The sequence below is a fragment of the Lethenteron reissneri genome, chromosome 32 (assembly GCF_015708825.2).
Source record: "Lethenteron reissneri isolate LAM-NWPU_2019-01 chromosome 32, ASM1570882v1, whole genome shotgun sequence".
Taxonomy (NCBI): Eukaryota; Metazoa; Chordata; class Hyperoartia; order Petromyzontiformes; family Petromyzontidae; genus Lethenteron; species Lethenteron reissneri.
This window is the reverse complement of record NC_083810.1, coordinates 3,847,273-3,869,226: the sequence shown is the minus strand read 5'-3', so window position 1 is coordinate 3,869,226 and position 21,954 is coordinate 3,847,273. Positions and strand designations below refer to the sequence as shown.

At 45.1% G+C, this 21,954-nt stretch overlaps 1 protein-coding gene across 1 annotated transcript in view; it reads right to left on the bottom strand.

Moving 5' to 3' along the window:
* Window positions 1-17,727, bottom strand: part of LOC133349904 (neurobeachin-like) — a 515,983-nt gene extending 498,256 nt beyond the window's left edge. Inside the window, 1 exon segment of the mRNA XM_061563758.1 lies at window positions 16,993-17,727. Coding sequence (XP_061419742.1) covers window positions 16,993-17,151 — 159 coding nt within the window. The 5' untranslated portion in view covers window positions 17,152-17,727.
* Window positions 17,728-21,954: the final 4,227 nt, after the last annotated feature.

Sequence of the window (21,954 nt, the reverse complement as noted above, 5' to 3'; positions counted from 1 at the left end):
TTCCACATAAGCCACTTCATAGGGCCCTCATTTGTGGCCAGGTCACTTACAAAAAAACTATGTAGCTCAGTGGGTCTTACCTGGTAAAGTTAAAATATTTTTTTAGTACCTTTACCATTTCTCTCGGGAGTGTCAAGTTTGAAAAGCGTAGCCAAATAGACCCCGACTGCACCCGAATTAACCAGGCTGTTTTAAAAGACATAACGCCCTTTCTATGGTTGACCCATTAATTTTTTCTCCATACGAGCTCTTTTCACCAGCAGAATGTGTACGTTTCTCTTGGACATATATCACTCCATTAGTTTGCTGAACCATGTATGTAAAAAAGACATAACTGCAAAAATATTGTAACGCGTGTTTTCATAACACGAATTGGATATAACACGATGAATGTATCAGGGAACACATTTTTTTATAACACGGATGCGAATTGGATATAACATGATTGAGTGAACGGAACTATGTCGCGCGAGTAGGACTATGCGGTTGCATGGCTGCCTCAGCATAGCATCACACAAGGTGGGATGCTGCTGGATGCTTTAAGATGTTACCCATGCCCCTCAGTCTTTGTTCAGCCTGCATACACATCTCACGTGTTTTCGCGAACTGTGTTTTACCCTATATTATGTATTAATATAACACGATTTTCCATGACGCGGTGTTCTTCAGGAACCCAATTACCACTGCGTTATAAAACTGATTGCAATACATTTTATGTCCAGCCACATGGCCCCATCTGCGGCCTTGATATCATCAGCAGACATCGCAGATACATGATCTGTAGGTAATGTGAATCTGTAATTATATTTATGCTCCAAGAGGGATTTTGGTCATGGTCATGAAGCCTACCCACCCCTAGCTCTACTGTCCCCACTCAGTGCTCCCCCCCCGCCTTCCACAAACCCAACCACGAGCCAAACCAGTCCCAATGTTGTGCCCGGCAGAAATGGCGAGACCTAAAAAAAAAGATGCAGGGCCTAAAGAAGAGTGCTAAGGAGGAAAGAGGCAAACCTGCAAGAGAAGGGCCTGATCAGGAAGGGGTGGAGCTGAATGAATGAGGGGGTGGAGCCTAAAGAGGAAGGGGCGGGGCCTACAGTGGTTGAACATTCCTAAATCTTTCGTTCTTTCGGTAAAGTCACGTAGGTATAAAATAATTTACGTGATTTCTTTTATACCTAAGTGACTTTACCTAAAGAACCAAATAGTATGGATTCCTGCAGTCACGAAAGCTTCAAATCAAGGTTGAACATTCCTGTTGATTTAAGGTAAAAGCTTAACATCGAATATGTGGCAGCAGGCGGCCAGAGCTTTAGTTACCGCAGATGCGGCCATATGTTAACGAGCGAAGGCGGATTGTGCAGAAACGTTTTCCGGTGGCGGCGCCAAAATCCTATTACGTTCATAGTAAAAGTTTTTGGGTTAGATTGCGTAAGTATAAATGTGTCGCAACTCTCCATCACCCAACACAGCCAGTTAGGTTTGTCACATAAACAACACGTCAATTAGTTACTATGTGACAAACCTTACTCGTTGTGCGGGTGGTGGAGAGTTACGACACCTACTTAAATGATCTAATCCAAAAACCTTTATTTTGCGTGAAAGCATACGTGTTAAACTATCCTATTACGTTTCAACCATTTGTCGTGCAGTACTGTACTGTACTCGACAGTCATTCTCCATGTGAAAGTGATGTCTAAGCTTAAATTGGCATTGAGATGGTGCTCACCTTCCTGTTTGCAACCCTGAGCTGGAAATTCCAAATTCCTATGGCAAGTGCAAGTCTCCCAGCAGTAATATCACAAGCTGTTAATTGGTGGCCGAATGGTCTGGGTGGAAATAACAGGGCTTTGTAGAGAGAAAGGAATAAACTGATATACCAGTGGCAACCCATCCCTGAATTAACCTGGTATAGTATTTAGCTAATACTCTACAGTATTCCAACAGCCTGAATGCACATTATAATATAGGGCATGACATCACTGTTTATGGTTTGTCGAGTCAGATTGTCTTCCTGCCCTCATAAAAGAGCATAAACCATCACGCGAACGAATACATTACAAGTTCACACTCATTACACACACAAAGTGCTTGTCACAAATAAACCACAATATCTTGTGGATCTCATCAAGGTGCATAAACCATCACGCGAACTCCGGTCATCCTCGCAGCGGCTTTTGGCTGGCCATCAAACAAAGACGGTCGGTGCATCGCGCACTTTCAGATGCGCTTCTGCGGCCGTCTGGAACCGTTCTTCCTTTCGATATCAGAAATCTAGTGGAGCAATGCACTTTTGAATATAGATTGAAAAACACATTTTTTACAACTGCTTTTTGTGTTTAGTTTTTCTTTCCCCGCATCTCTGATTAGCACGGTTGGCTATGTACGGCGTGAAATAAATTCAACATGCATGCATACGTACATACGAGGAGGCCCGGCGCTAGGGATCGGGTGGCCCACTTTTGCCTTACAAGAGTCAACAGGTGCAATGCTGTATGAAGACCATGTCGGTCACGTTGCCACCTTTCCCAGGAGACCAATCCCAGTCACATTTCTCAAATCAGCCTTGATCTATCAACACCAGATCTCGCTCCAAATCAATTGCTGCACTTGAACACAGATGCCCAATCCTGGACTCTATGGCTCAAACAAGCAAATGTTGGTTACATACAGTACTCCAATATTTTAAACCGCATTTTGTGGTAAAGCTTATGTTCGGCGCCAAAATTGGTTGTGGTCAAAGAGTGACTGTCTCTCTGTCTATGGCTTGGCTCAATACTGTGTGTGCAACCCAATATGGTAACAGTGCTAGCCCAAACATGCCCCCGTGGTGTCCTTTACTGTTCCATGACCATTATACCAGAAATGTAATATCAAGACCTTTGTATATGTATGTATGTATGAAGACCATTATAACAATATTTGACATTTTGCAACTTTGAGAGAGAAAACAACTTGAAGCAAATCCTGTGGAAATATCAAAAACCCTAAGAGTTGACAAGGAAAGTTTCCCATTCTGTTGGGGAACAATTTTAGCGAGGTTCCTTATTGCTAGACATGCTGTACGGTAGTACAATTATAGCGTGTACAAGACAAAAACCTTCAAATTTCAAGCAGTCCTACATGAGTTGGAAATGCCCGATATATTTAGTGGTGCAAACGTATCCAGAACACTCGCGCACAGTTATGGGCGGGCAGGCAGGCGTCTGTTGCTAGGCAATTCTAAATGGTTGGTTGAGCAATTTCCAGGGAGCAAAACCTGAGCTCTCATCCCACTAGGGTCATGATGACCGTCAAGCTGAAGGTTCGTAGTCTAATTGCCTATGTATTTATAGCTGTGCTTATTTAGATTATTTTCTTACAGTCGTTATAAATCGCTCCACAGTCGATGACTCCAGTTGGCGGGAAGTTAACAGGAGTATTTCTAGGGAGATACTTTCCCCTGCCAAATAAATGTGGAATTTCCACCACTGGTTCAGGGCCAACGAGATGAGCCCCTACGTTGCTGCTTGTGTGAGCAGAAGCCCAAACCCTTTTTTGGCTTTACTGTATCGATGAAATTCTGGAAAAGACAAATTAATATAAACACCACTGCGCCTGCATTTTGTAGATGACTAAAAGCCAAATGATAAGGGAGAAAGTGAGGCGGTTATCCAAGCTCACAAACTAAAGCCCTCAAAAAAATATAACGGAATTCAACAGAAACGTTTAAAATGCAACGGCTGTATCAAGTTATAAAATACAAACCAGATGTGGAGTTAACAACCCAATACATGTATCTGCTTGAATAGCGTGGGTGAAATCTCACCAAGGCCATTCGCAGAGACATCTGAATACATTTTCTGAAAATTGGATTGGCGAAATTAAGTATTAAATATAAACGGATAAAGTATTAACAATTTCGTGTTGAGCTGACAAGTCATTATAACAACCGGTGGAAATTAACTGCAGTAAATTACTGAAGAAATTAACAAATAAGGCTGCAAATGTTGGGCTACGGATAAATATGTACAATACAAAAGTCATGGACAATAAGTTTCTGGAACAAAATAATTAGAAGGGGAATCCAATGGGAAATAATGGAGTGTGTACTGTATACCGAGGACATTTGTTGAAGGTGAAATTGGGTGAGCAGGATATGAATACTTAAAAATAAAACTGAATTTTATCATGAAAAGCAACATACCAATGTTCCTACAGAAGTTTTCAATCAGTGTTCATACTCCACTATGAATGTGGATTAGAAACCTTGACACTGACAAAGAAGGTGGAACAAAAGATACGAAACATTTAAGAAGCATGGAGGAGATGAATGCTTGGCATTACACAGAGACAGATATGGGAATATGAAAATCAAATGCAAGTCATCTTACTTCCCGTGAAGAAAAGTAAATGGACTTGGGCAAGACACATTACGAGGATGATGGCCAATGGATGAGACTGGTGAGAGAATATCGGCCAAAGGAGGGAAAACACCTTAAGATGGCACCGTGGACATGGCATGACAAGATCTGGTCATGTGTATTAACAAATACAAATACTGTACTAGGTATCACATATTATTTGTTAGAAGACAATATAATTAATGAAGATTGTGAAAAAAAACTATTGATTATGCTTGTACAGCATTAGCTTCGCCCTTCGTGAATAAAAAAAAAATCCATCAATTTCTAATCTGGTAAATGATTTAATTTGGAAAATAAATAATCAAGTGAATTACATCATCTTAAGAATGATGCCATCTAGTGTGCAATGTTATTCTAAAGAGATTCGCAGCTCTGCACTATGCATCTGTGCAGCCATGCTGGTGAGATGTTAACTACCTCGCCTGGTATACAGGGGTCATGGAGGATGGCAAAAGTACGGGAAGGCCTTCATCCAGCAGTGCCTAAAACATGATGACGATGATAGGGTCAACCGTTTTGCTGCGGTTTTTCATTAAAAACCCTTCACCACACCTAGAAGTGCTTGACATCCTGGGTACAATCCCTGTTGGAATAGGACACTGCCTTTCATAACTGTTTTTCAGAGACAACTTCTTTTTGTCATTAAGACCACTCGAGAAACAGCAACTGCCGTCCGACTGTCAAGTGGCTCAGCACCTGTACTCTGTCTTGATCTATGGAGAGAAAGATCTAAAGTGATGAAAGTTCAAAACAGCTCAGGAACAAAGCCCTGAGGTTACGAGTGTCTACGCCCTCATGGCATCACGGGGATTTCAGTCACCTGTGTTTACTAAACATTTTTACTAGTTATTTTATTTTACCAGGTAAAGCTAGTTAACTCGTTTTCAGAAGCGACCTGACCACGAATGATAGTTCAGCGAAGTGGCTTATCTTGTTGAAATTTACGTCAGCCAAATACTCTAAACGCACGTTGATTCTAAATGTGGAGAGAAAAAAACTGAAGGACCCGGAGAAAAATCCACGCAACCATGGTGAGAACATGTAAACTCCAAATATACAGGTGTCAGTCAGGATCGAAACCACGGCCTCCTGTGTACCAGGCGAAGTAGTTAACATCTCGCCACCGTGGCACCCCTATTTGGTCTGTTCATCGCTACATTTGACCAGGTTGCACAGGTGCGAAGAGACTCGTCTCAGAATTGAAAGTTTCGAGTTTCAAAATTCACCGTAATTATTGGTCAGCTCGACCGTCTACCCTACACGGTTGATAAATGAATAACCCTACGTGGTAGGTTAATGGTTGTCTTATACATACTCTGACCCAGCAACAGAGCCACCACCAACAGAGACCAGCGTCGCCCAAAACTCACTCAAGCAAGAGACGCCATGTTTTTGAATTCCCCATTCACTACTGAGTGTCACTCCTCCACCTGCTGTTGCTGGAATGCGGCTGTCACCGGCTGCCAAGCAGCATCACTCACATCCCTCTTCCACCGAGCCTGGCCCTGTCTCAGCTGACGTGAGTCAGCAAGTCCCATTAGTTATCTATCTTCCTGCACAGGACGATCCAGCGCTTCTCCAACCATTGCTGTACCCACTATTCCATCTCTGTTTAACACGTAGGCTTTAGCGACCAATATCATCCATAAGAGGTTTTTTTGGGTTAGATCGCGTAAATATATAAATGTGTCGTTAAAACCCGCCACCACCCGACACAGCCAACTAGTAAGGGTTGTCACGTAAACAGAACATGCCAATTCGTCACTAGTACAGCACGCCGGTGCGTTGGAGAGCCAAGCCGCAACATTTACAAACTGAGTACGACGTTTCGCCAGTAATTACAACTAGCTTAATCAGGCGACAGTCAGATTTGGCTATCGCCTGATGAAGCTCGTTGTAGTTGGCTGTGTCGCGTGGTGGCGGGTTTCACTATTATTCCATCTCTATCTGGTGAAAGATGATTATTATCTAATTTTAGCTGGGCACGAAGGCTACATGGTTGAGCCATATCTTCTGCTGAATAAAGGGCAGTGTAAGTACATACTCCTCCCCAATCATTATTCTAGTGTCTTTAATCTGCTCGCATAATCAAACCTAGAGAAAAATAGACTCAGAACGATGGGCAGGCAGAGCAAGTCTGCTTCAAGCCCTTGTAGTTGTACTTGTAATGGGATCCATGTCTTGCAAACATTGTGAAGGGATAGCATGACTGCAACCATGACAGTTAGCCAAGACTCAATTTAAGAAACTTTACCCTGTGAAGGCCTTCCCATTCAGGTCAATTCAGCCTGAAACCAGACCTAATCGTGCAGCGCTGTGATGCAGAAGAGGGAATAAAGACGATCCAGCGTAGGGTGCTGCTCACCCACCCTCCTCTAGTGCCTTAACAACAAAACAAATACAGCCCATGATCCTTAAAGACTTTCAGCATGGGGGTGCTTTATGTGCCTCACCAAGGCGCTGTCACACTGCTCCCACTAGCTCTATTTAGAATGGTTATTAGCTCAAGCCGGCTTCAATATTTCACTGTGCAACCCCTACTTTGCACTAATCCAGATGTTTGCTCGTTAGATCACGCACGTCATGCTCCCTCCGCTATAAAGGAACACGAGCTTTTATACGAGACTCCAAGTCAACAGTTGGTTTGCTTTGGACTGGGCACCTGCTGTATAAATATGGAATTAGCTAACCACAACATCTTTCTTTGAAGTAAACCACCCTAAATAATACTGCCTGCCAATAAATCATGTGGTTTTCATTCACAAGAGCTGGCTGTTTGAAACACGACCCATGTCCATTCTGCAAATAGCTTCAGTAAATACATGAGGCTACAGTTTTACCCACGTCTTCCTTTCAAACGGGATCATCCGAGTGGGCTGTCACGTGTTTAAATTGGGACCGTTAAAAGTAATGTTATCCACGTGTAAATTGTAAAAATTCCCAATGAAAATACGAAAGCAAATACATTCTACACAAGGAAGTGAATCAACAGTGGTGGAGTGGTGGTAGCACATTGTGCTATGAACCCAGCGGCCTGAGGTTGTCTCCCAGCAATGTCTAACATCAGTGGCGAGAGAAATATGAACTGGTCCTGGGCCTCCCCTTCACCGACAAGCACCGACCAGCGTGGTCGAGTATGGTCATACTTCCGCCATGAATGACGTGACGTATGGAGGGCCTTCATTCATAAGTGGATTGACAAAAAGTTGTGCATTATTATTCCTAATATTTGAAAAAATACTAGGTATTGTATATTGTTATAAGACAGTCTATAATTTATCAAGATTGTAAAGCAACTATTGATTGTGCTTGTACAGCATAAGCTTTGTCCTTCGTAAATTTTAAAAAAGAATTCCGTAAATTTCCCATCTGGTTAAGAATTTCATATGGAAAAATCAGGTGAATGACATCATCTTAAGAATGATGCTATCTAGTGTACAATATTTTCCGATAGAAGCACATCTCTGCACTGAGCATCTGTATAGCCACATTGGTGAGATGTTAACTACCTCGCCTGGTATATAGGAGGTCGTTGGGTTCGATCCCAACTATATATTTGGAGTTTGCATGTCTGTCTTCCTGTGGTCGCGTGGATTTTTCTCCGGGTCCTCTGGTTTTTGCCTACACATTTCAAAAAATGGGTTCAGAGTATTGCGTTGCTATAAATTTCCACATGATAAGCCACTTCGTTAAGCTGTCATTTGTGCCCAGGCTGCTTTTGAAAAAGAGCTACATAGCTCAGTAGGTCTTACCTGGTAAAATTAAAATAAATTGTTGATAGTTTAGTTTTATCTACTTAAAGATTCCATGTCACGGTAATTATTTAAATTTTGTGAAACAATGCTGAATGCCGGATGTTGTCCAAGAAGCATCGCAATCTAATGGTGCTACCTGGTGAGGGATACCGTATTGTAAATCATGATATACAGCACGCTAAATAAATCCTTCTAGGGAGTATGATAGTCTGTTAAATCGTATAGATAATGGTACCTTACACCAATACCAGCGGCCCCTTTGATGCGCCAATGTCAAAAAGTCAGAGAAAGCCAGAAAACCACCCAGTAATTAAATATTTATACATCAGATTCGTGGTTAGGGCTAAATGGATTGAATAATGACAACAGGCCACAAGCACACAAACTGACCAATTGATCTTTTTCATTGTTGTCATCAAACACTTGCCTCACTAAAACATCGCCTCGCCACAACGCATATCAGTTTGCAGTCAATGTATCTGTGCCCCAAAGGAATGCTTTTTGTTTTTGGTGGTTGATTCTCTGGGTTCAGCAGAGTTTGTTTCTCAATTTTAATGGGCGAAATTAAACATGAATAGCATTAATAACCTCCGAGATGCTACAAGCACATATGTGTCCTACATGCACATTTTTTATATTGCAGCTAAGATTCAGATAGTGTACGATAGGTGGCCTCCTCTACATTCTCAATTTTGTATTCCAGTAGCGCCCGATCGATGTCATAACATTAAATGTAATATATTATAACCACGAAGATTAACTACTTTAATCAATCGACATTTTTCAATACGCCATTATTTAACGGACCATGTTGTGAAGGAGCTTTCAACTCATAACTACATGGTTGGAAATTACCTACTGGGTAGTCAACTTTGCCCATTACCTTTCTGTTTTCTCCCCTCCCCCATAAATGTGTGCAGACACTACTGACTGACTATTGTATGTAGGGTGTGTAGGTATATAAGCCTATGAAACAAATATCTATTTGGGGTGGGGGGGTTATATAATTTTTTGAAGGGGGGGGGGGTCGCGACAATTTTTTGCAACTTTTTACCCCCACATCTGAGAGGGGGGGGGTGTCTACTTTCTATAACTTTTTGATTCAGGTCTTCTGAAAGGGTCTTATCATTTAGTTGATGGACAAACAGAACGCCGGGCTTTCATGATAGATGGATATGTATAGTGCCACTTTGTTGCCAGCTGACAGTGATCATACGAAGGATGCCACCGCTGAAGTAATGTGGAATGTCTACTGCTGGCTCGGAGACATCAATTAAAGTATGGCAAACAAACTTCATCATGGAAACTATTTAGCGATACAGTATCCCATATGTTTAAGAAAAACTTTGAAAGGAATGATATAACTTTCTTTAAAAAAAAACAATCGCCAAGTTATGTCTATGACAATGAAGGTCCCCACTGACCAAAACTTTAAACTCATCTTTTTTTCCCCAGATGATACACATCTCACTTACATTTAAAAAGGGGGGAGATCCATTATTTCCTTGCTTGTCATCACCATCATAGCCTGAATGGGGCAAGAGCTAACAAATCTCACCGCACGTCCATCCGCATGGCGTGACTATTGCCTCCGAGCGAACCGTAATCACAAGAGGTGTGACATCGAAGCATTCCCATCGCTTTGTACAAAATGCAGCTAATATCTACCTACCTCGGACAGTGGCGGCACTATTCACGTGAGCAGAACCAACCAACATTGTCTCACCGTCTCCTTTATTAACGCTTTTCATGCCACCTGTTAGGGAACGATAGAGTTCAGTTGTCTTCTTACTTGGCCACATGATATCTGAGCAGCTACGATATCTACTTGTCCCCCACACCTCCCCCATACGTTTGCTGCAAGTGCTCATGAACATCCTGGCACATTGCCAAAGATGCACATGCCGGTGCTGTTCCACATGCTCATACGAATCTCCTACAGTATATACGGTACAGCATATATTAAAAAAACAGGACAATACGGATGATGATCCCTAATTACTACATGGATTGGGCATTTAACGTGTTTGGAATACTATATAGCACGCACATGTACAACCTCACATTCCAAAACGACCTCATGACAGATACAGTACTTCCACCAGAGGTCTAAATATACGTAATTCATTTTAATACAATGGGCACAAATAAAATCAAGTTTAAATAAACAAATTGCATTGGTTGATTACGTATGTGTTACGCTCTGAAATCTAATTGCAAGTTCTGTGGAAAATATATAATGCAACACCATAAAATAATAAATTCCCAATTCTCCAAAATTGCTTTCTCAAACACAGGCACAATCAGACCCTACAATGCATGCCACAATAAATAGACGAGTGGTTTTAAAATGCAGGACTGTGTCCAGTTTCATTGAAAATGTATACACAGCATCACAACGTACAGTTACTGTGTTGCAGTTGGCTATGACCAATTCACCTGATATGCATCCAATCTCATCAGATCTTATAAGCCAAGGAGGGTGGCGCCTGGCTAAGCAATCATTATTGGTGTTGATGTAAATTGAAGGTAGGTCAGCGAGTGTCACTGGGAAAGAAATAGCAAGACATCCATATCGATTGCAATGCACTTAAGTTATGTCCCACGCAAATTGCAGGGGCAGTGCTCGTGACGCGATAACACCTGGGTCTACGTTGTCAGCAGGGGGCAGTACAGCAAGTTACAACACTGCACAGCCACATTTAAAAGTTAAACCCTCTACCACCCGACACAGCCAATTGGTAAGGTTTGTCATGTAAATAGAACATGCTAATTCGTTACTAGTACAGCACACCGGTGTGTTGGTAAGCAAATACACAACATTTACATTGACAATCAACATTTCCAAACATTTACAATCTGGATTTGCTCTCCAACTGTGCTGGGGTCGAGTTTAACTTACGCGATCTAACCCAAAAAAACCCCTGTATTATGGATGATATTGGTCACGAAAGCATACGTGTTAAACTGACTGCACATGTAGTCTCCGAGATACGAATTTTCGATTTATAAACATCTGCACTTACGAACGAACCACCATAAGGTGCTATTATTTTAACCCTCCAACTTGTGGATGTTCGGTCGTGCTTCCAGACCGGAGCGATCCTGCACGAGATGTAAGGAGTCCCAGCATTACACTTGATGCACAATGTCAGTGAACCGATCGAGTCAAGGTAAGTGTTTTTTATTTATTTAATAGACACTTTAACTAGGCTTCCTTTTTTTGTTGAACCATAACACATTGTATAACACTGACCGTATGTACAATTAAATATTGAGTTCCGAGATACGAACTAGTAGACTTACGAACGGGTCTCAGGAACGTAACCCGTCCGTAAGTTGAGGACTGCCTGTACACTGTTGTGATGTACTATGCCCCAACAAATATGCTGCCAGAATTCAACAACCAGCACTGACCAGCGTGTGGAGTGCTATGTAGTCAAATAACCCCCATGACCTCCACAGTGTGGCAAAGACCCTACCCGTCGAGCAGTGGCTTTACAAACGGACTGCAGCCGACAGGTACAGCCACACAGTGCATGCTTCACAATTGCAGTTAATTATTCAGAAAATGAGCCACATTCGCAATGCCCCCCCCCCCATACATCTCAGCCACTATTATTGTTATGCGTACCATCACGTTGAACGTAACCTGCATTGCGTATGTAATGCCGTGCAGGCGCAACTCACGCGGACACGCTGGCGTGTGTACGGTGCAATGTCTTTGGCAGCGAGGTACACAAGAGGAATCTCGTTTATTTTGCATGCAGAAAAAAAACCACAGTGAACGGCACCACGTCCGCAGAGCATTAGAACGTGTCTGGCATTAAGAGCGTGGAAACAAACGACGCCTCGTTTGCTTGGCAAGGTCAGCGCGAAATGCTAAGTAGATACGGATGCTATCGTTACCCCCGGAGAAAGCGATATATACCTTTAGAGAGAGAGAGAAATGTGCCCCTTATTAGTGAAAGCCGCCGATACTGAACCCTCGAACAAAAGCAAGTGGCGGTGTCAAACGCATGGAACTCGCGGGGTTATCTGTGCAAGGAACAAGAAGCGACATCCTGTTGTTATTAACGCTGCAGGTGAATGCGACGGATGGCGAGAGAGAGACAATAGAGAGAGAGAGGGGGGGCTTACGAGTAAGATCGTGCTTCGAGACCCGCAAAACCATCCATCTGCACTGCGGAGTTGCTCATTTCAGAATGCAAACGAGCACACGCGCATAGCGGCATGAGAGTCACGATCACCACCATCAACCACAGACGAATCAACATCATCATGGTTAGGACGCTGCTGCCCCCCACCACCCACCGCACGACATTAACTCGCCCAGTAACAAGACGAGTCCCGCGGTGCGATACCTGCCGTAGTCGTCGTGCATTGGCGAGGCTCGCGCAGCTGCCGGAGATTTCTAAATCGCGTATCTGCCCCCCCCCCCACTACCAAAGTTAAGGCACAATGGGGGGGGGGGGGGGTGGACAGCTCCCACGCATCACCCCCACCGCGCCGCGAAGACAGGGAGCAAATGGTGAGCGGAGCGCGACAGACACCGCGGCTCGCCGCGTCGAAGCGTTTTGTCCCAGCGAGCTCAGAGCCCTTTGTTGTTGCCGCATCCGCCGCTGCTGCCGCTATCGATACACCCTGGGATTGTAGCGCTGTGTCAGATTCCGAATGCGTATTCATCCCGCAGGTATCCGGTGAGCTATGAAGATCCTTTTTCACACTAAGTGCGCGCGTAGCGGTTACTGTCGTGTACAAGGTGGTCAAGTTGTATTGTGACCCCCCCCCCCCATTTAATTCTCTAAAACAGAAATTAATAGACAAAGGGGGGGGGGAAACACATTAGGGGTCAATTAATCGGGTGGGAGGTGGTCATGAGACATCTGGACCACTACCCTGCACACTGCAGGTGACCCCAGGCAGCACGTGCTGTGGAGCGAAACTGGACTGAGCCAGTGGCCAAACACAGTGGCGCGCACGTGGCACGCACGTGTTGTGGAACAGGTATGGTGTAGACTGTTGTGAGCATACGCGGTTGTAGGTGTGCGTATTCTGTAATGTTCATCAACCACCGCAACACCAGTACAAGGATACTCGCATTGGACTCCAGCACATACATCGCAAGCCAAGCAGGGGGACAATGTAAGTGCTAGCATTGGGGACGACCACAAATCCAAGAGGACGGTGCAGCAAACCCCCAATGCCGTTCTGCTGCACTCGCCCCCCCATCTTACCAATCGCCGCCGACCAGCGTGGTGAAGTATGGTCAAGTAACCCTCACGGCTTGGGGATGCCCTAATCCAGCAGTGGACTGATGAGCAGGGGCTACACAATTACACATATATGCACACACGTCGTCGTGCCATACACTGGTGGATGTGTACTATCATACTGTGTGTGTATGGGGTGGGCGGAAATACCCTATACCCCTGTTTGAAACGCGCCTCGAGACTACACAGAACCAAAAAGGGGATTTGGGGACTTTCCGCCCATTTTATAATGTACATCGTCGGCATGGTGTAGTGTAGACAAAGATCCCCCGTATAGCCTATAACAGACTGTTGGGGCAAGTGCTGTTAGCGAGCACCGATGAAGGCCAGAACGGCACACGATGGGTGGGCTGGGGCCACAGCAACCACGCCAGGTCGCCTTTGTCTCCCTAGTGGCGATATTTTTACGTACTGCACCAGGTACTCATTTGAGGCTGCGTCGACCTAGGGGAGGCCCGGGACCGGTTCAGATAATCGTCACTGGGCGTCGGCCGTGAGCGGGAATCGAACCCGGGTCACCAGGTTCGTAGCGCAGCAAGCGCTCACCACTACACTACCGCTCCCCACAGTGTAGACACACACACCACACAACCAGCAGCAGCACCCTCCCGTTGCTCTGCACAGTCGTGAATAATACATTGGGGCCTCGGTGTAGGATCGGGTGATTCGGGTTTCTGTGGGGAAGGTGCCCAATCTATTTTGTGTACATGTATTCGCATTATTTTTTTTCCCAGTTACCCAAGTCAAGTAGTGCAACGGTGTTCAATTGGCAGGCAAATCAAACTACAATCCGCACCTTGTGGGCTCATTCGCCTACTTAAGTGTGGGCTGGCGCTATGGTGCACAACATTCAACCTTCAAACGCCATGTGTTAATGAATGAATCCAATATTCTACAAATACAATAGCCTAAAGGCATTGAACTGCTGTCACTCAAGCCACAAGTCCAATGCATCTAACACACATCGTCATCTTACACACGACAGTATTGTGTACAATATACAAACAATACAGCGGGCGAGAGGAGGACACGTTGATAAAACGGATCATACATAGCTTTTGGTCAAACAAGAATGACGGAGTTGCAGCCAAGGAAGCGAACGCGTGTGCGGTGTGAGCACGTCCACCGCCGAGATGGAGCGATACAATCAGCTTGCGTGCGGGCGATATGTGGATCATCACGTCGCCGAAATCGAGAAGGCCTCCCTTCATCTAGCAGTGTATTGATCATGGCTGACGACTGTACAAAGTGGGCAAGATGTCGTGCGTTGGATGCTATGCAAGGCGTCTCCACACGCACATTGAATACAGGACTGCTTGCATTCCGTACAGACGTGGAGTCTACGAGCCTCATCGTCCCAGCTCAGCGCTGGCGGCGGAATGGACAACGGTTTGGATCAGAGCTTCATTTCAGCCGGAGCTGACCGGTGCTGAGCTCCGGATGATATGTATTCCCCTCCACCCCACTATCAGGGAATATCTTCCAAAGCGAAAGGAATCACTGGTTTGGCTATTCCTGCTGTCTTGATGCAAGTTGCTGTCACCATGAACAGAGGGGGGGGGGGGGGGGGGGTGCTGTGTATGTGTGACCGGGATCCTATGGGACCAGCTGTCCCAGACCCCAATGCAAATGAGAGAGCCTGAAATCACACACCCACGACCCCACTACCAACAAAAGCCCAATGCCCCATTCACATTGACAATACACAATTATGGTGCACACGAACGAGAAGAATAACAGAATGACAGCAGGCACAAAAGAACAATTCTCCTTTATGTGACATATGCCGCACTGCATTTAATACCCTGTGCCACTTACATTATATATATAGCAGTGCCATACAACATGACAATGGATTAGGCGCATACGTGGCAACACGCGTGTATTAATAGTCCCCTATTCACGATTTGTAACAACGTCGCGTTTCCCGTGCAATTGGAAACAAAATGCTACGATAAAAAAAACCCCACAAATGTTATATCCGCTGCGCCCACTGACAGCGGCATCAAGGATTCCGTGCCATTCAACAACCCATCCGAGTCTAGGCCAATGCGCTCCACTAAAACAAAAACATCGCGCGGACAAAAACACACACGACTCTCGGGCACTATAAGGGATGGCCGCAAAGGGCACCGTTTTAACCACAACAACGCTCCAGTCCGCCTGGATTCCCAAAATTCGCATGGTCACTCTCCGCAATGATGCACGTGGGCATTTGCGTGCGCGACGCTCGTCAATCTCGTATCCGTGTCGGGTGCGCGCATCTATTGAGTGGCTCGAGGTGTCCGTATAGATAGGGGAGATACAAAGACGAAGATCCCCCGTATAGCCCGTGACAGACTATTGGGGCAAGTGCTGTAAGCGAGCACCGATGTAGGCCGGCACTGTGGCAGGCGAGGGGGTGGGGTGGCCAGAACCACCTTTGTCTCCCAACCAGCGATTTTTGCACACCGCAGCAGATACTCATTTGAGGCCGAGTCAACCCAAGGGAGGCCCGCGACTGGTCATAATAAGCCTCACTGGTGTTGGTGGTGGCCGTGAGCGGTAATCGAACTCGGGTGGCCGTGTTCACAGCGCAGCGCTAACCGCCGCACCACGACAATCTACGTAATCACACGCAATGTCAGAATTACAGCCGGCATCACCATCATCGTCACTGTCACATGTATGGTAAACCTCCATACACAGTACTGTGCCCGTGCTCGTCTGCTGCACGTGCCGCGTGGTTGTTGGTCCCTGCCGTTTTCAAGACGCACCCACGAGACGTGTCAGCTGCGTACGGGGCTCGTGCGTAACGCGGGTGGGTGGTGCGAAACGAGCACACGACCAAATCCATAGGACACAATGATCCCACGAACAACAGTGACAATGTATAGTGCCCTACCCAAGACGCTCTGCTGGACGTACCGCGCCGGACAGTTATGATGTGTCCGTTATTCGTAGGGAATTCACTGCGAGCGAATGAATGAATGACTTTTACACGCGAGATGGGCACGCGTGTGTGTGTCAAATATGGAGTAAAGGTGGATGGCGGTGTTATTCACAGTCGTCGGTGAATGAAGGACAGCCGTGATATCAATAGCAACTCCCTGTACAATGGTCACAGCTACAGCGGGGACTGTAACTCGTCGTGCATGCGCTGTTGGAACACTCCCCAACGCGGGAACTGGCCAAACATCATCGCAATGCACGACCGCTCCTGAAAATGAGCGATGAGACTCGGCGATCTCTTCCGAGATGAGTAACTACAGAAGAGGGGGGGAGGCGAATAGAAACGTGAAGTGTCCATCACACACATGCGTACCGCGCCTCGCTATATGACACAGAATTTGCAAAGCGACACAAAAAGATCCCGAGCCAGAGATGCCCATTGTCACTTGAGGTGTACCCTACTGGTGATGGGGCCGGCGGATGGGCACGGACACATCCAAATCTGCCGCTACGGTATTATATTATTATAATTGGAGGAATAACAACGCAGCAATAACAACGCAGACACGCGGAGGAGTGTGGGGAGAGAGAGGTATGGGGGGGGGGGTGAGTACGTGGGAATTAGCTCACCAGGTTGAGCACGGTCTCCACGATGTCGCGGGTGGACACCTCTCCAACCTGGATAAGCCCAATGAGGACACCGAATTTCATCCGCATGTTGCGCAGCGGCAGCGCCGGCGCGAGGCCGCCAGCGGCGGCGGCAGCAGCGGCAGCCTCGGCCGCCGCCATGCCTTGGTGTCTCTCCCCCAGCCTCCCTCCGTGTCTCTCTTGAGTCTCTCTGTCTGTCCGTCTGTGTCCTTCTTCAAATTCTTCTCCTGCTGCTCGCTCTCCTCCTTTTGGTTGCGCGCAGCCTCGCGTCACCGTCGTCTCCAGGCTACGAGCTGTGCGATGTCCGCGCGTCTCGTGTAGGGCTCCTTGCGAGAGTCAGACCACCCTCCCTCGCACTCTCTCTCCCCTCCTCTCTCTCTCTGGATCTCTAATCCAGGCCTCCACGCTGCGGCTTGAATGGTAGTTGGCAGGCAAAGCAGGTGGGTAGGCAGGTCGGTTGGCAGGTAGATGCCAGGGTCGGCTGGGAGGTGTGGCACGGTGGGTGTAACTCGGGGCCGATCCGGCCGGATTTGCCCGTTAGGGCAGAGTGGAGGGAGGGAAGGATGGGCGGTGGTGGTGGTGCTTCTGCTGCTGATGCTGGTGGTAGCAGTGGTGGTGATGATGTTGATGGGTAGTGGGGGTGGGATGGTGGAGGAGGGGTGGTGTGGGAGGTGCAGGTGCAGCCCTCCCGGCCTTCAGAGCAGCAGGAGAGGAGGCTTGGATGATGTGCGCAGAGAAGATTTTTTTTTCTCTCCCAGCCACATCCCGCCCACGAATCACGCCTTGTGCAGCTGAAAGCCAATGAGAGATGGAGGCTACAGAGCCGGGGCTGGGGTCTCTTTGTTCTTAAGGATGCCTGTGCCTCGTTAATGTATACGTTATGACACGTGCATTCAGAATGCAAGATGGACCGCAGTGCTAATCCATATGTCATTGCGGGTAACGCACACACTGATTACACACTTCATTATTCGTACACTTGGGTATGTTGCTTTTCATTATTTAATTGAGTCTTTCAAAAGTATTCCAATCGGCTCTTATTCACCTCTCTGTTACATAATTTTTATCCAAATCAGCCTTCAAAAACTCCCCTCGGAATACATACTCTGGTGTGTTTTACAGCTGTTTACATCTCAACAAATATCTTGTTGATCATACCTGTTGTACAAATTTATTTTCAGAATAAAAATCAACAAACCACTTTAATGTGCTTAAATAAAGATTTAATCTTACATTTAACCTTCTATGCCATGGATCAGAAACAGTTGTTATGATCTCAATTCATATCCAGATAGCATAACAAAACAGTGAGGTGTGACATTGGAATCCAGCAGTTGATAGATCATGGCTGATAATGATTGAGTATTTTTTGCAAAAAATTGCACATGTACTATCTTTGGGAATATAATAATTACGTTGAAACAATACATATTACAATTAAGTATGCTAATTTCGTACCCCAGCTATTTTGCATGAAATAATTATGTAACAATATATCCGTCTTCACCACGTTATAAAGTGCACTGTTTTCCCCTGTATTGAAAAGCAAAAGTTGGGGGTGCATCTTAGAATCCGATATGTGTGAGACGAGATTTGTTTAACTTTATTAACACTGGGAACGCAGGTTTTGGGTGTATCTTACTTTCCAGGGAATCTTATAATCTGGAGAATGCAGTCCTCTTCATTACAATCATTGCCCTTCCTAACTGTAATACGTAGTAGTTATTAGTAGATAAGTCAATTAAATGAAGTGATAATATACACATATATATCTTGCTTTTATGCGTTACACCTAATATCAAAACTCAACAGCCTAAATACCATATGGGCATTTTGGAACATCGTCGAGACTGATGCTGGGAATGATTGTGAAAATTCTGCAATGCTGTGCACATGCAAAAAAAGTCAAAGAAAAAGCGTTCTCATAACCAAATGAACATTCAGCATGTCTCATCATTGTTGCAGGTCCTGAGCCAATTGTGGAAACTCCATGTGCCTGGACTGGGACCAAGTATAGCCTTAGATGCAGTGGTTCTTAACCACTACGGCAGCCTTGCACCCCTTTGGTTCTCAACCGTTACAAAAATTTACGTTAATAAATCCATAGGTTTAATGAAACAGGGTAGTTGTACTTACGCGCGCATGCTTAATTCGTGTATCGATGATTTACCTTCTGAAAATGACTGGCATGTCTCGCACCACCAGAAAGGGAATCTCGCAATCCCAGGAGGTGCATGCACCCCATCTTAAGAACCATTGACATTTCACAATGTTATCCGATTAACACTTTAGCCTGGTCCTCCGATTTTAAGAGCTTCAAAAATACATAACGCTTAATAATGGTTTAAACGTGATACTGTAGCACTATTATGAATCTTAGAAGCCATTTGGTCAAACAATATCCTCACTGGTGTTGTGCTTAAATAAATTTAGTTTGTTTTAACTTTCATTTATCTTTATAATTCGTATTCAACATGTAAACGCACTAAAGTGAAGTACGTGAATATACAAACAAGGGCCCCCAAAACGAGAACAGCCCCAGGCCCATATTTAACTTAATCTAGCCCTGGCCAGGATTTGAACTCACAACTTTCTACATGTCCGTCAAGCATTCTACAGCAGCATGGTCCGGCGACAGACTCACACTCACTTACATTCACTCCACAATATGCATGCATCAACTTGTTTGCACATGAATGGAAAAGGAAATGCAATGATATCCAGTCAAGGCATGCTCCATTCACTCTATCTGCAATCAAAAGTACTTGTTTGAGCTGCTCTCTTGAATGCAGTGTCTTGCATTTCAGAAAGAAAGAAAAACTCTGCACAATTTGTATATTGTTGTTTGTTGAGAAACTTCTCTTCATGCAACTCTTGTTGAATGTTCCATTGATGACACTCTGAAGTGCCGGTGGCACTTCAGAGTGTTTTACACGTGTTCAGCGACTTACATCTCATCTCAACACATTTGAGAGGGCACCCCCAGTGGTAGCTATCCCTGTGGGCAACAAAGTGATTTAGCACCTGGCCTGCAATTGGGCATGGCTGTCCAGTACGGGGCTATGACTGCTCTGAACATCCAAATGTAGTCATTTATGGGTCATTTTCGAAATTTGCTCAAATATTGATCATAAACACCGGCACACAAGTAGCCTACTCATTAGCAATGACGTCACTGCCCCAATTAAACTTCCTCCGTATACTCCTGCAGGTGGAGCCATAATTTGTTTCCCGCGGTATGAATGATGCTGTATGTCAGAGGTTATTTGTTGCATTGACTTGAATCTTCGGAAGTGCAATATCGATCCATGGAACATGTGTAGTAGCCACTGTGAAAAGTGTATTGCCTAAACCGTGACTGTTTTCCAGCAGCTAAATCCATTCCCCGAATAAAATTCAGCAAGTGAATATCTCATTTTGATGTTTTGGATTGTGACCAATGGAATACTGTCAGCCACTGCAAAAAGTCACGTCAAGAGTTATGCGAAACAAAGGAGATATCTCAAGCAAAAGCTGGGCGAGAGCACAACCCCCACTCACTGACATGCAAAGACAAAGATCCCCCGTATAGCCTTTTTGACGGTTACTGAGCTGCATTGGCTTCCGGTTGCCGCACTAATACATAAGGTCGCACCCATTACATACAAAGTGCTTGCCAAAAATGAACCACGATGCCTTACTGATCTCGTCAAGGAACATAAACCATCACGCGAACCCCAGTCATCCTCGCAGTGGCTTTTGGCTAGTCATTGAACAAAGACGGTCACTGCATTTCACGCTTTCAAATGTGCTTCTGTGGCCGTCTGGAATGCTCTTCCTTCCGATATTAGGAAGCCACTGAAGATGTGCACTAGTCAAGCTACGTAGAAAATTAATTTCTTTAGAACTGTTTTATGTTGTGTTTGTTGTTCTTCTCCCGCATCTCCGATTAGCACGGTTGGCTACGTACGGTGTGAAAGAAGTTCAACATACTGTACATACAACAGACTGTTGGGGCAAGTGCTGTTAGCGATCACCTATGAAGTCCGGCATGGCACACGAGGCGGTGGGTGGCCAACAACCACGCCCGGCCGCCTTTGTCTCCCCAGCGGCGATGTTTACACACCTCACCAGCTACTTATTTGAGGCCGAGTCGACCTAGGGAAGGCCCAGGACCGGTTCAGATAATCGTCACCGATATTGGCCGTGAGCGGGAATCGAACTCGGGTCGCCGGGTTCGTAGCGCAGCGGGCTAACTGCTCCACTGCCACTCCCCACACTCACTATGTAACATATTTAGTGACACACTGTTTAACAGTGAACAATGATTAAACCAAAATATAACATCATCACATTGCTGAAGAAAAAAGTCTTCATTCCTATTAGCGTTTATTACATTTTCTTTTTGGCTAAGACTGCATAATGCTTTACAGCATATTTTCATTATGCAATGAATTTTGTTTATTTCCAAGGAACCCCGGTTGGCATTAAAGGTTTTACACGCATAAAAGAAACAGCTTCTAGTGTCACAATTTAAAACAAACATTTTCCGCACCTAATTTGTTGATGCATTAATACCTTTTTTCTCAAAATATGGTGGTAATGTAGCCACTCAGTGAGCGTTTCTCTTGTTATTTCACCATGTTTCAGCGGTCACGGAATTGCACGATACAATACATTTCTCCTGCATTAAACTTGTTAACCATGTGTGTAATATTAATGCAATGAACTGGACTGTGCAAGGTGGTGGCAAAAAAACACATTCACTGTAAATATAGAGTCTATGAAAGATTTCTCAATGAACGCCGTTAATAACACTGTGTAACAAAACAATTTTTTATTCCTGGGTAGTAAGCGTTTTTTCCTAATTTATCATGCCTCAAAAGTACAGAAAATGGCTATTATTCCCCACAAACTTTGCTTTTGTGACCAGGACAGTGATATTTTTAAATTGACCTATTTTCC